We start from the raw sequence: 14442 nt of genomic DNA, 5'->3' as shown, positions 1-14442 counted from the left end.
AATAGGGTGGGAATAAGTCCAAATAAGACATGCCACAGGCCACTGTGACAGGAGGCCAACCCCTCTGCTGGTTCTCACTCCCATCAGGAGTCAGCATCATGGGCAATCTGCCAAGGTCCAAGGCCCAGCAGGGGCACTAAAGGGAGGGGCGATCCAAAAATATCCCCAGTTAATGAACAAAACCCTCTCTAGAACCTCCTGCTCCTCCTCATCTTTGCTGCTGTGGTCTGTTCACTGCTTCAGTAAGCAATGAGCGTAGCAAGCAGAAGGAGCAGTGACCTCCACACATCTTTCCCTCTGGGAGGTGGTACAGATTGGGCCCAGGCAGAAGGGCAAGCAAATGGGCAGTGGCAATAGTGGCAGGGAGGAGGAATAGTGGTACTCTCAGGAAGTGTGTGTGTGTGTGTGTGTGTGTGTGTGATCTACTGAGAGCATCTTGCCCAAGGTATCTCCAAACCCTGGAACTGGCATTGCATCAGTTCTTCTACCTACAAAGTAACACAAATAAGACCCATCTGCTGGCAGATCAAGAAATAACTCTACAGTGCCATGCAGTGCACTAGAATGCTGCTAAGCAAACTCCAACTCATTTTTAAGAAGCGGTTGCCCTGGGATTGCAGGAGGGAAGGGAAGGACCCTCTGCTCTCTGCCACCAGCCAGAGGAACAAGGCCCACTGGGAGGTTGAATTTCTCCCAGGAAAAATGCCATGGCAAGGGAACGACCATCCTAGCCCCATACACTGGCCAGAGAAGGAGCAGCTGCAGGAACAGGGAGTTTGCTTCCTCCCCGTTTCCAGCCAGAACTAACTCTGCTCCAACTGTCAGTTGTTGTGGGGCTGTGGAAAAATACTCCTGCCAATACCACCAGCAAGAGTTACAAGGGCCACTGTGAGGCTAACCTTCTGTCTCTCACAAAGAACAGAGAACACCAGCCTAGCCCCAACTAGATATAAATGCTTGTTTACAACTTGCCATTTATTCTGGCATTGTCAAACTGATCTCCTCCCTTTACCTTTTTTGACCAGTCCCTTCTTTCATAAATCTTGTCTTTTTAGTTTGTACGCCTCAGGTTAGGACCTGTGACTCATTTCTTTTTAACTGGTGTGAGCTGGTTCCAGATAAAATATTTGTCTGCAAAGCAGGATAAAAATAAAATACTAACAAACACAGTTACTTTGATAATCCAGTATGCATATCTGCACTGGGTGGTGGGTGGGTGCCTTCATGCCCTGAAATGATCACTTCTTCAGGAGCCCTACTAATCTTTTATTTTCACAATTTCTTTCCAAACAACATCTCCTATGTTCCAGCTCAGGACATAAATTAGATGGAGATTGCCAAAGGAATAACAGCAAAAATTAGAAGAAGCAAATAGGAAAAAAATAAAATGAATATGACTAAGAGAGCAATCCTACAGCCCCTGGACAGTGTCTGGGGAGCCATAGGATAGTTCCGATTCCTGGATACGAGGTCAGAGCCAGTGCTCTGGCCTCGGACCCAGGAGTCCAAGCTGGTGTGGAGAGAACCGCGCTGGCTGCCTCTCCGAGGTCACAAAAGTGACCTTGGGGCGAAGGTAAAGGGAGTATTCCCACGGGTGGGGAGGGGACGCCAGCTTACGAGGAATCCTCCAGCCTCCTTGATGCCTCAGCTAGAAGGGCAAAAACTCCCATCTAGCTAAAATGCAGACCGCGGAGGCGACGGTTGGCTCCACTGCTCCTCCCACTCTACACCGGATGGCCATATGCCTCCGAGTTCGGAGGTTACGGCCATTCCCAATGGACTGCGCCCTAACTTATTTACATTGGCGCGAGAATACAAATACTATCAACAAACCTTGCAGCAAAAAGTTATGACTCCACCAGGCACCTCTTTCATTTATTAAGGGTGCAATTCTATGCAAGTTTAGACAGAACTTATTTATTTTTATTTTAAATTCATTTTCTGCCTTTATATACTGCCATTCTGCCAAGGCACTCAAAGCAGTTTACAATTTAAAATATTAAAACAAATTATAGTTGGGATGATATTTTGTCCATTGTTAAGATTTCCCATATGTTATCATGCCATCCCCTAATCAAGGGAAATGCCTTATTTTTTGAGTAGGCATTTGTCAGCCGTCAACAGAAGTGTTATCATCAGGTCCCTTCAGGTTTGGAGGATTATTTCTGAATCAAGATAACCCCTAAACATGGTTAGTGGTTCCACAGGGCCCCTACCAAGCTTGTTCCTGCCCTCTCAGGCTGGTTGTATGTTAAGTGTTGTTGCCAGGGCCGGCTCGACCATGAGGCAGAGTGAGGCAGTCACCTCGGGCAGCTAATGCTGGGAGGTGGCAGCGAGCTATTGGAGTACATAACTGTGTGCCACGTGGCCTGCCCTGTGCCCCCTAAGCTACCTTGCTGCCTTCAGGTACACCGGAGGACACTGTCTCATTGCCAGTGTTGAAGAAAGATTTAACTGCCAGTTCAGTCGGCTTTTGTACAACGAATGGGAGGGAGCGCCAACTTGTCCTTCGCCTCAGGCAGCAAAATGTCTTGTGACTGCCCTGGTTGTTGCTGTCCAAAGCAGGGGTAGGCAACCTGCAACCTTTGTACTGCATGGGGCCCTCGTCCTAGTTTCAAAAGCCCTCTGTAAATGATCAGTTCAGACTCCTAGCAAGAGCAATCCCTCTTTCCCCAGTAGCCTGCTGGGCAGGGAGAAAGAGGGAGAGAGAAAGAGAGAAAGGGGTGTCAGAGAGAGATGGAGAGAAAAAGGGGAAAGAGTGGCAGACAGTGAAAGAGAGCAACGGGATGGTCTCCACGCACTTTTGGCTCTGCCCCCATGCAGCACCAGCATGCAACCCCAACAGATTCCCCTGAGTGAATGTAGCCCTGGACAGAAAAAAGGTCCCCAACACCTGCCCTAGAGAAAGAGACCCTGGTGTCCTGACCTGTGTACGGTATCGTGGGCTCGCTGCTGCCAGGCCTCGTTGTGCAGGAAATAACAGATACTATGTGCGTGGGTGAAAAAGTCTGTGTACACCCCAAAAGCCACAGGGTCCATGTGCTGCGTGCAGTCACGGATGGAGCTGCTCGGCTCACAGGGGGGAAACTGCCTCCCGGACCTGCCCAGGAGAAGACAAAGGCATGGAATAAGTGGTAGCAGCAAGCACAGTCTCTCGCAGATGAACAGATGAGAACTGTTCTAATAAATAAAATTTAATAATAAATAAACTGGAGGAAACAGAAGGGCCAAGCTTGAAATATTTGGGCACCCTAAAGGAAGTTCCCCCACCATCAACATTTAGGCTCAGCAATATCGCTCCTCCCCTTCCTCTGCTGTCTTTCTCATTGTTAGCTTGTAATCTCCTCAGGGCAACGTCTCTTTTTGGATAGTGCTGGTTTATTATATACTGTAAAGCACCACATTTAGCAATAGGACTGTATAAATTACACAGGTAGTAAAAATAACCCCTGCCCAATTAGTCAACTGCTCCCTTCTGGGATCTGACTTGCCCCTTTATCATCATATTGATGAGCCCCAGCTGCCCTCGCCATGGACTGCTGCTTTTCAGTTTAGCCACATCATGGTCTTTTCTCAGTAGACTCTGCCCACCCCATTCCTCTTGCTGTTGTGATCCTTTCCCTGTTATGGACAGACTCTGTGACCTTACCTCCTCTCCCCCACACCTTATTTTTCCGAGCAGATAAAGAGTGATAAAAAAGTGGAACCAAAAAAAGTCCCTTCTGTCTAGAGTTCCCCAAATGGAAAGTCACTTGCATTTGGTAAGTGGAGTTGCACTGGTGTGCAAAACATCACCTCTTGTAGATCTGCCTGTCACACAACTGTTAAAAGGATGGGAACCCTAGGAGAGCCAATGTGGTATAGTGGTTAGAGTCTTGGGCTGGGACTCAGGAGACTCAGGCTCTATTCCCCACTCGGCCATGAAGCTCACTGGATGATGTGGGGCCAGTCACTGACACTCTGCCTAGCCTACCACCAGGGTTGCTGTTGTGAGGATAAAACGGAGAGAAGAAGGATCACTTACACTGCCTTGGGCTCCTGGGAGGAAAAGGCAGGCTATAAATGTAACAAATAAATGAATAAACCCCGTTAGAAAAAAGAAGTGGCAACTTACTCCCTCCCCAGAGTCGACCCCCTTCAGTGACTAAACTCAGGGCTCTTGGCTCCTTCCTGCCCCCTCCCTCCGCCTTCTCCAACCTACTTCCAGCACCTGGAAGACTCAACTCACCGTTGTAGGTGGCAATGGGCAAACGCAAGCGCAATGCGACTTTGCTGCTCCTCGTCCAGTTCCCTGCACCTAGCGTCCAATTGCCCCAAGGCCTCTGTCCAACAAGTACCATAGTGGGGGTGTCGAGCCAGCTCATGGGCCTGCTGCAGGCGGGCCCTTCCTTGGGACAGAAGGCCAGCATCTTGGGAAACCAGAGACCACAAAATGGGGCAGAAAGAAAATATCAGAACAGGCAGAGAGAACAATGGGCTCATCTTAAGTAGGGTAATGGCTGGGATAGTCCTAGGCAGCCAGAGGTGAACCCAGCTGATAAAAGTTTGGGTGATAGGATAATTGATGAGGGTGGAGCTACTGGGGGATGGGGAAGATGAAAGCATTCACATGGTCTATAACAGCCTTCCGCAGCCTGGTGTCCTCCAGTTGCTGGATTCCAGCTCCTAGTAGGCCCTAACAATGCATGCTGGAAGTTGTAATCCAACACATCTGGAAGGCACCAGGTTGTGGAAGGCTGTTCTATAATATCTTTGCTAACTGCTAACAGGGGTGTAACTTTTTTTTGCTTTTGGTCAGAGAACAGGTTCAAGAGTGTCTCCTACTCAAATCCTCTCCCCAGCTCCCAATAGAGGTCATAATGCAGAGGTGTGTACCCTCTGTGTGTATACACAATGGCATATACCTCCATAGACGATGATGGAATTGGCAATTAAAGTGTGCTTAAAAAGAAGCATGCACCAACACAGTCTTGTGCCACCTTAAAGACAAGCAGATATAAACTGCAATGCCAAACACACTTACTTGGGGGTAAGTCCCATTGAACTCAGTGGGGATTACTTCTGAGTAGACATGTACAAGATTGCTCTATGGAGCTGCAGTCCTGAACAGACTTACTGGGAGAAAGCCCCATTTAAAACAGTGGGACTTCCTTCTTTCTAGGACTGCAGAATTATTGTGGCATAACCTTTCACTTCATCACTGACAGAGTATCTCTCCCGATATGAACCTACCCAGACATTACAATCCATCTGAGGTCCTCCTCCAGGTGCCTTCTCCAAGGGAGGTTTGGAGGGTGGCAACAAGGGAGAGGGCCTTCTTAGTAGTAGCCACCCAATTGCAGAATGCTCTCCCCACTGAGGCCTACCTGACAGCAACATTGTCTTCTTTTTGGCGCCAGGTTAAGGCTCTCCTCTACTCCCAGACATTTAACAGCATATGATGGGGCTTTTAATGTTTAATCAAGTCCTGGCATCTTATTGAAACGTTTAACTGTTTTAAATTGTTTTTAAATTTTGTATGTTAAAATTGTTATATGATGTTTTTATTATATTGTATTCTGGGTTGTAATTTTTGTGAATCACCCAGAAAGCTTTGGCCATTAGGAGGTATAGAAGTGAAATAAATGAAATGAAATCACGCATCTACAAAGGCTTATACCAGAATAAATCTGCTAGTCTTCAAGGTGCCACAAGACTCATTCTGGTGCTTGTCATAACAGACTTAATGCTGAGATCCTATACACACTTATCTGGGAGTAAGTCCCACTAAATTTAGTGAGGCTTACTTCTGAGCTGACATCTTTAGGATTGTACAGTAACAGGGCTACTCCTCTGGAATCTGTCGCCTTAAAGACAAAGGCACTGTGGAAACTGTGTGGTCTCAGCTATGGAGTTCTTGTTCTATGCTCTACTACTCTCCTTGCTTCCCTGCAGACTGATCAGGGGTGTGGGTAAGGTTGCCAGCTTTTTCTTTGTCTTTTCGCTGGCCCTACTCTTGTGCCTTTTTTTGAACATGCCTTTTTAACAGTAGTCTGAGGTGCAGAAATTAAGCAGGCAACATGTTTTCACGTATGAAGAGAAAGTGACGTGGAAAGGCTATAAAAGGCATAAGAGCACAGCATGTTAAAAAAACAGTTAGCAACCTCAGGTGTGGATGAATGGGTACTGACAGTATTCAAGCTATCCTGTAAATCAGCATCTCTGAGACAGATGGCCTTGCCCACCACCCCAGAGCTGGTGTGGTTAACTCAGCGGTGATGAAAAGAGATACTCTGCACATGGTCAATGGCTGTCTTTAAAAAAACCCCACAGTCTTCATATATTCCAAATCTGAACTCCTACGGAAGTCAGAAATAAGCCAGAAGCCAGTTTCAAGCTCAGTAGACAGTTACGGGCAGCCTAGGAGTAATTTCCTTTCCCAGATCTCTCAACATGTCTTCCAAGGGTTCTCAATGCCTTGCCCCGCTCAGTCTTTTAGACTTAGTCCCAAAAAGTGTGCAAAGGATTGCAATCTTTTTAAAAATAAGAGACACGTTGTAATAACCTAGGTGGAGAAAATAACTTGGGGCATCTTTCTTCCAATTACAATAGGGAAAGTGGCTACAACTTACATGAAGTGCCAGTGAATATTCTGCTGACCAGGGGTTTCCATTCTTGTCTTGATCAAACAGTTTCATGCCATGTTTAAAAGACAAAGATCAACCTCTTTTTATTAAATGTATATTCCACCTTATTAAAAATGCTCAAGGCAGTTTCTTATTCAGTAAAGAAGTTCAGATGTAGAGCTGGCCTTCTAAATAAACGTTGATCAATGTTCAGGCCCATCTTAGCCAAGGACATTCGATTTACCTAAATAGATATTAAAATCACCTACATTATTGTAGGTCAACTATATGCTCTGTGTGTGTGTATTTGTGGGCATTAGTATTTATTTAGAACATCTGATTTAAATCTAGATCTCTTTATTGAATAAGAAACTAGAAGGCCCATACAAAAGGGAGAACCAAGTCACATGCCAGATTCCTTCCTTGATGACATTTAGATGCAGCCCAAATTCAAAGGGCTGAGTCACCTATGAGCTGCTCTTTCCCCCATGCAATTATATACAAGCTGTTTCTTGTCCCCTTCACACTAAAGTTCCTCCACATGCTTGTTCTAAAATGTAGAACAGATACATGACACCATGGAGAAGGGCCCTTTGCATGTTCTACACAGCCCCAAATGCATTTTGTAATTGGTTCTCTGATTGAGATGGTGTCTGTTGCCCCCTACTGGATGAAGCTGAGGAACAGTATCATGTCTCTCTTTCCAAAGTCAGCACTTGTGAGCCAAGCAGGGACAAGCTTTGTCTGTTATTAATTTGGGTGGCTGGTGAGACCTCATAGGAGCTCTCCAGCTCCCACACAGACCCAATGCTCAGGGGCAAGTGCGAGAATATGGGAATCACGCTCACCCGAACTTGGGGCAATTCCAAAGCGTACAGCAGGAAGGCTGCAGAAGTTATTTAATCCTCCTCTCTTCCCTGCAGCCACCACCAAACCAGTGTCATTTTGGGAGGTTACAGCAGGAAGATCCCATGCCCTCTGTTTTGGACCAGATGTAGTTATTCTTCAGGAGCACCTACATCTCTGACCTGTTCACCACTTCTGCACAAGGCATGAGCATTGTTATAAACAATTAAGGCAGCACCCCAGGCATGTTTATCTGGGACTAAACTCCATTGAACACAAACAGCAAAGAGCCTTGTGGCACCTTACTAAGAAATATATTATGGCATAAGTTGTCTTCTGAATAGAAACATATAAGGCTGCACATCTGTCTATGTACAAGATATGCATGCCAAAGGCACAAACCCCTTTGCTTTAAAAGATGGGGGTTGTTTTACCTGTGTTTGTGGTATTGCTGTTTTTTTTGCAATCTGGTCCTATGTAGACTTCCACTGCAATCCTATGTCTACTCAGAAGTAATTCTCACTAGTTCAATGGGACTTACTTCCAGGTAAGCATGGATACAGGACTACAGCCTTAGGCATTGTCCTTCTCCAGTGCTAATAGATGGATTATACACAGGTCAACATAAACCTGTATGTATGGGGGATTGTACCCCCCCCGCATTAATTTTATATCTGTCCTTGACTTCTACCCATTCAAAATAATTTCAAAGAAGTCCAGGAACTGGAGAGACCAACCCTGGGAGAAGAATAGGTGGTTCCCTCAAAATACCCCCACCCCTTTACACACATATATCTCTTAAATAGATTTGTAGCAAAGCCAGTTGCCCAACTGAGGTCTGAGGGAACTTTGTTTCTGTTTGCCTGAGAGAAACTTTCCACGTTGATCCTACACACATGGAGTTCAATAGGACTTATTATGCAAGGAAACGTGCACAGTAATAGAGCTTTACAACTTGGTCCTATGCATGTTCACACCTAAGTCTCATTCTATTCAGTGTACCTTACATGCAGGTATGTGTACGGACTGCAACCTCAAACCGGATTGCACACATCAGGGTGGATCCAACTTAATCAAACGCTGAGCGACCAACTGAAGTCAATGGGAGTGAAGTCATGATTAACTTAAATCCCACTGATTTCAATGGGTCTACTTTAAAAATGATTAAGTCAGAATCCAACTCAGTGGCTGTGTGGGATTAATAATGCGGTGAGAGATCTGTTGCCCATGCATACAAATTCCATTACAGACTTTATTATCCATGTGATGATAAGAGGTTATGCAGAGGTGTTCCCAGTGCCAGTTTCCGGACTCTGAAAATGCATTCTGCTTGAGGTTTAAACACTGTGTGACTTAGGGTTGAACTACAAATGCCTCAATAAAATGCAAATACCATTAGATGGGGGGAGGGAGCAGAGCAGACACAGTGAAGGTATTCAATTCTTCCTCCCCTACTGCAGTCCTGAGATAAAGCCCTCCGATAAAGCTGTCATTTGCTTTGGTGGTGGTGGGGAAATCCCATTGTGCCAATGGGGGATCTCCTCCCAATGCATATATTAACAGAGGAGAGATTTTCCTCAGGATTACTGTAGGGGGGAAAGACTGAGCTTCATTATGTCTGTTCTGATTTCCCCTCACCCATCTGATTCTATTTGCTTTTACAAACCTGCACACTAGATGTAAGGGCTGAGTTAATATCACTTGTAGTTTGGCCCCAAGATTTGGTGGATTTAATCAGGCACTGAAGTGAAAATTCAACAGTTATGTCAGCTGTTGGGGGTCGGGGGAGAGACAGGCAATAGTTGAAGAAGAGCTGAGAGAGAGAGAGAGAGAGAGACGGCTGCACATGGTGCGTAGTCTTGTTAAACAAGTTTTTGTACTGTTTCAAAATGCTCTTTGGTCAACATACGTACGCATTATACCATGGGAAGTAAAGCCTCTCTCACACTGCCTACAGGTCTTGCCAGCAGGATTACTTCTCTCAAAACAGGAAACAGCTTTCTTTCAACAGCAGAGTAAGAAATGCACTCCCTTGATACACTTCATATTCTAACTGAAATAAATACCATACATTATCTTTTAAAGGCTGCAATCCTACGCAGGGCAAGCCCAAAATTCAACAACAAATACTAACATTTTGCAGCCTTTTCGTGATGCCAGAAATTTGCTGCCTGAAGCAGTCACCTCAGTTTTGCCTACTGTATTTATTTGATTTGTACTCCAACTTTCTACTAAAACATGCACTGAAGTCAGCTTACAATCACTTATAAAACTTGATAAAAACTATAAAACAAACGCACTAAACACAATTAAACCACATTAACAGGGCAAAAACACCGTCCAACCCAGCAGGCCCGCTTACACACCAAAGGCCCCCTTGAGCAAAGCGGTCTTGCCTGCCAGGAGAAGGCCCGCAGAGAGGGAGCAAACCTAGCCTTCCTCAGCCGCGAGTTCCACGATGGCAGGGCTCCCATGTGGTAGCCACTGCGGCTTACTTCCAAGTAAACATGCATAGGATTGAGCAGCCTGAGAGGCTGGCCTAAGCCGGGATTCCACCACAGCAATTGCACTGGGCGGCCCCCACTGGGGTGAGGGACAAAGACATTTCGCTGGTGACCAGGGGCAGGATCGAGATCCACTGGAAGAGTCAAGGGCACCCCCTTGGAGGCAGAAACACACCGTACGCAAACGAGAGGAGGGAACGGGGGGCGAGCCGCAGCAGAGCCGTAGTGGCAGGCGCGTTTCCAGATCAATCATATGATCAGTTACCAAAGGTGTAACATATGCGCGGAGCAAAAGAGGTGCCACGGGGCCTACAAGGAAGGCCTCCTATCGAGGAAGTCACCGCGATCGCAGGGAGACCATGGCAACCCCGTCTTGCGTCTAGCTTGACAGCGGGAAAAGCTTTCGCGAGAGTTCAGCCGACTTCCCGCGAGATTATACGGCCCGATGATCCTGAGGCGGTCCCCTACTGCGCAGAATCGCGGAACCCTCCACCCCGCTCATTTCACCCCCCCCACCGCAACGACACGAGATCGTCAAGCTCGCGCGAGATTTCGCGGCCAAAACTGCGCGCGCCATCCTGCCTCCTTACAGGATGAGTTACTAAGGGCTTCCGCATGACGCTATTCTCGGCTCCCGCGAGATCTCGCTCCCTGCCTCTCACCAACCCTTAGCTCAGGTAGGCAAATCCCGCCGTTTCGCGGCTAGGTCTACGAATTATCGCGGGAGCTTCCTCTAGCATTGATGCCGATCCGAAAACTCTTTCCCGCCTGGTCCTCTCAATGGTAATGGAAGAGATGGTGTTCCCTTTCATGGGCTTAGCAATTCTGGGCAGCAGGCTCCGTGATTTAACCCTCCAAATCTCGTGAGTCTTGTAGTAGGCAAAAGAGGGGACCTAATGTGCCAAGAATAATCATGTGTTAAAATATCGCGTATCTTCTTTATTATTCTCGCGTGAACATTTCTGTCTCCGTTCTCGCGGCAACTATCGCGATAAATGCTCTTATTATTCAGATACTTTATGGAGGTCACGGAGCCGGGCTGCAGGGTTACAGCGATCCTGCCCTATCTCTCGCTGTCTCATCTCGAGGAAAAGATTCTCCGAGAGGTGAACGTCACTAAAATCTCGCGTGATTTCCTTTCTCCTGTTCGTGCTTCACGTCTCGCGGGAAGTTGTTTCCTCAGCCAATATATCGCGAGATGTCGCTTTCCGCCATTACTTGTTTCGCCCTCCTTCTCTCGTCGGGTCTTGTCTTTTTTTCAGTTATCGCGGCTCTTCTTCATTCTCTACCCGGTGGTGAGTTATCGCGTGATTTGGCTAGGGCTGAGGCTCAGGGGCTGCTGTTAAGATGGCGGCGGCGGGAGGCAACGGGGTACGGCAGTGACTCCCCTCCGTTTCTTTTTCGGAGCAGGTACTTGTGCTGCGGGGGGTAAGAGGAGAATGGTGCCTGTGAAGAAGGAGACCAGCCGGAGCGAGAATCGAGGGGTGGGGGAAGTTTCACCGCTGTGGGGAGAGGGGTGGTGCTGAGGCGGGACAATGGGGCCTGGCTTTTCCCCGTGGGTAAAGGGTGGTGTTGGTTGAAGTCGCGGGGAGGGGGCGGGGAGAGGCGGTTTTACATTGGTCTTTCCCTGACTTCTGAAGTCTCACCCCACCCCCGCAAAAGCTGGCATGTGGGTCCAAGAGAGCGCAGTGATCCTTCTCGCACTTGTCGCCCCTCCTTGCCGTCTTCTCAAATGGGGCTTCGTTTTCCTCTTTCTGGGCGACGTCTCTATAGGCTTACCTAATGCTGGAAGCCGGTATTTTCTGGTATGGGTAGCTTCATCTCTTTTGCAAGGAGACTTGAATAGCCCAATCTGACCTATATCCCACTGAGTTCACTGGGAGTTACTCATAAGTTAACGTGCATAGGATTGCAGTTTTAACTTGGAACGTATTTGGTTTCCTCTGGGCCTGATTTCATATTCTTCTAATGAAAAGGTGGCTACTCTTCTTTCTCTCTCCTTCTCTACCCCCAGAGGTGTAGGGCTACATGCACTTCGCCCATTGGGGATGCTTAAGTTTCCTTCCTGGTATGAAGGAAGCTTCTAGCATGAGTCTCATCTGCTGTTGTACCCTTGTTATGAGAGAACTGGTTTTATGTGGGAACTTCCTTCTATATGATATGCTGCACATTACTTATAAACCTCCTCTTTGCCTAGGGCAGTTCATGAGAACACTACTAAGAATTCCTACGGTGCCCCATCTTTGGGCTCTTTTGTATGCACTTCATCAATCCTTATTACCCTGAGTGGAATTTGGGTGGGTGGTGGGGATATGAGCAAGGACTACACATAGGCAGGGGATACTACTGAATTATCTGCTTGTACAAATGATTCAAGATGAATAGCAAACTTGTTCTGCATTAAATGGTCCTTCTAATATGCCACCTATATAAACTGTCATAGTTCTCTACCAAGGACCTAGCAGAACTGCAAAATATATTTGAAGGTTTAATAGGTGTATTTTTGCCAGGTGTTGATGTGAGAGAAGGAAGTCTCTTGCATAGGGAACAATAAAAGATGAACAGATTACATCTTTACCTTAAGCTGGAGTGCATGTACAAAACTGAAATTAATGTAGAAGGGGAATATTATGGCATTTGTTCATGCTGGCCATAGGATATGTTAGCTATAAACAACAGTCTATGTCTTTTTTCCAAGTATCCTTTCCTATGATATGTAGATAGATCATGGAGCCGTGCACCTAGTCGGGTTTCAGAGGAAACCCCCATAGAGTTTCATTTCTGCATTTCAGCAGTAATGAGTGTCAGGGACCAACAAAGTTGGGCACCTTATTGGTATGGTTCTAGCAAGATAAAATAAGGAAGATGGGGAAAACCCATGATTGGTTTGATGACAGATTACTTAATTAGTGATTTTGTAGACACTGTAGACATGGCTGTATTGTTTGAATTCATTTTCTCATGAATAAAGCTTTTTAATCTTACGTTTTAATCTGAAAAGAGATCAGGCCTTTGAAGAATAATACACAGTGGTGGACAAAAGCTGATCAACTCATTCTCTTTAAAAGTGTCACACATTACTACTGTAGAAATAAACATGAATCTTGAAAGCTTGTTTCTGCAGTTTTGTTAAGTCTTCGGTGTATAGAAAGAGCTTGCTAGATGCAAGAAGTGACAAAGCAATGTGCGGAGTTTGCAGCATTTCTTAGTTCTCCCCTGCCTGTGTCGGGCCAGAAGAATCTTGGCCAGTTCATTTCTGTCTCTGATTGTGTAAACAAAATAAACACATTATGGGGTGATTGGGATGATAGGCTGGGTGACCTAACATTTCCTTGCTTGCATTCTAAGGCATCCTGGCATCTAAAATATTCTAGCCAAAAGGGGCTAGACTAACAATGTCCAGAGGCTCTGCCATGAAGCCCTTTTCAGAAAATACCTTTCAGTTCTTTGAGCACTACATGCTTGAAGCCCAATACTAACCTGTATGTTTTTGTTGCAGGCCCTAAAATAGTCTGACATAAGTGGATTAGAGTGACTGAAAATCCAGAAGGTGTTACCTTTGGCTGACTAGGGTGAGACAAAGGTGCCAGAAAAGTGACTTGGATAACAGACCAGGCCAAGTATGGATTGGCTGTGATTCCAGGTTAGTGCTGAACTTCTTTTATTAAATCCTGTTTATTTTCAAACAGCAGTGATTCCTTGAAATTTCCTTGCAGCAAAAGGCATCTTGTGACTGCAAAACAGTGGTTCTTGCTTAAATGCTTCAGAACCTAACTCTGGTTTGTATGGGGCTATGGCTGTTCATTTTGTGTTGTATGGTAAATGTACTCAGGTTAATTGCTTTTGTCTGTATGTAAAGCTGTACAGCAGGGGTGGGGAAACAGGTGGCCCTTCACATGTTTTTGTGCTAAAGCTCCCACCATCTCTGACCACTGGCCATGCTGGGTGGCACTGATGGGGTTGGAATCCAACATCATCTGGAGAGCCACAGGCTCCCCACCTCTGCTACAGGTGGTAGCTTTACTTGCTACATCAGAACTCTTACTGTGCATTGGTAGTGGTTACATCTCTCAATTCTGGTGAGGGAGGCCATTGTGTAGACATTTATGGTACAGTTTCACCTTGCCTGTGGCTATTTAAAAATGTAAACTGAGGTTGAAGAGGCAACTTGTCTAAAGTATTGTCTGCATTCCAAAATCCTGAACACAGACCTCTGTTCTGTCTTGGTTGAAATCCTTGAGAACAGAACTCAGTATTTTGAGGATGGTAGTTGATGACTTCCATGCTGTTTGCATGTAGAAATATTTGACTAGAGCTGCAAAAAGCCACTTGTGGGTTTTTGAGCTTCTTGAAATTGTAATTGAGCTCTTGATGTTCCCTTTAGCTTCCTTTTGCAGTCTTTATATTTTAATGATCTTGTAATCTGTTCTTGTAAACATATGAAGAAAATCTTGAACATCATAGTGGGATGACAGTATGTCTTCCAT

The 14442-nt window shown here is 46.0% G+C and overlaps 2 protein-coding genes across 21 annotated transcripts in view; one reads left to right on the top strand and one right to left on the bottom strand.

The window, feature by feature from the left end:
• Window positions 1–10336, bottom strand: part of LOC146353278 (uncharacterized) — a 32296-nt gene extending 21960 nt beyond the window's left edge. Inside the window, exons 1-5 of one of the 10 annotated variants that reach the window (XM_084836112.1) lie at window positions 10221–10336; window positions 9365–9504; window positions 6612–6658; window positions 4229–4409; window positions 2927–3100 (exon numbers count right to left, since the gene is read on the bottom strand). In XM_084836112.1, coding sequence (XP_084692238.1) covers window positions 2927–3039 — 113 coding nt within the window. In that variant the 5' untranslated portion in view covers window positions 3040–3100; window positions 4229–4409; window positions 6612–6658; window positions 9365–9504; window positions 10221–10336. Of the gene's footprint in view, window positions 1–2926; window positions 3101–4024; window positions 4057–4228; window positions 4686–6611; window positions 6659–9364; window positions 9505–9817 lie in introns of those variants that run through there. The other 9 variants (XM_084836114.1, XM_084836110.1, XM_084836109.1 and 6 more) reach the window with 9 other exon arrangements.
• Window positions 10337–10509: 173 nt separating this feature from the next.
• The window catches only part of HUWE1 (HECT, UBA and WWE domain containing E3 ubiquitin protein ligase 1), a 115182-nt gene continuing 111249 nt past the window's right edge, over window positions 10510–14442 (top strand). For 8 of the 11 annotated variants that reach the window (XM_084836093.1, XM_084836091.1, XM_084836090.1 and 5 more), the window contains exon 1: window positions 11116–11250. In XM_084836093.1, coding sequence (XP_084692219.1) covers window positions 11154–11250 — 97 coding nt within the window. In that variant the 5' untranslated portion in view covers window positions 11116–11153. Of the gene's footprint in view, window positions 10633–11115; window positions 11251–13454; window positions 13599–14442 lie in introns of those variants that run through there. The other 3 variants (XM_084836098.1, XM_084836097.1, XM_084836096.1) reach the window with 3 other exon arrangements.

This window comes from Heloderma suspectum, chromosome 2 (assembly GCF_057233095.1).
Source record: "Heloderma suspectum isolate Gila_16-S chromosome 2, 16-S_ref, whole genome shotgun sequence".
Taxonomy (NCBI): domain Eukaryota; kingdom Metazoa; phylum Chordata; class Lepidosauria; order Squamata; family Helodermatidae; genus Heloderma; species Heloderma suspectum.
Note: the sequence above shows the minus strand (reverse complement) of the source record. Positions and strands in the feature narration are given on the sequence as shown.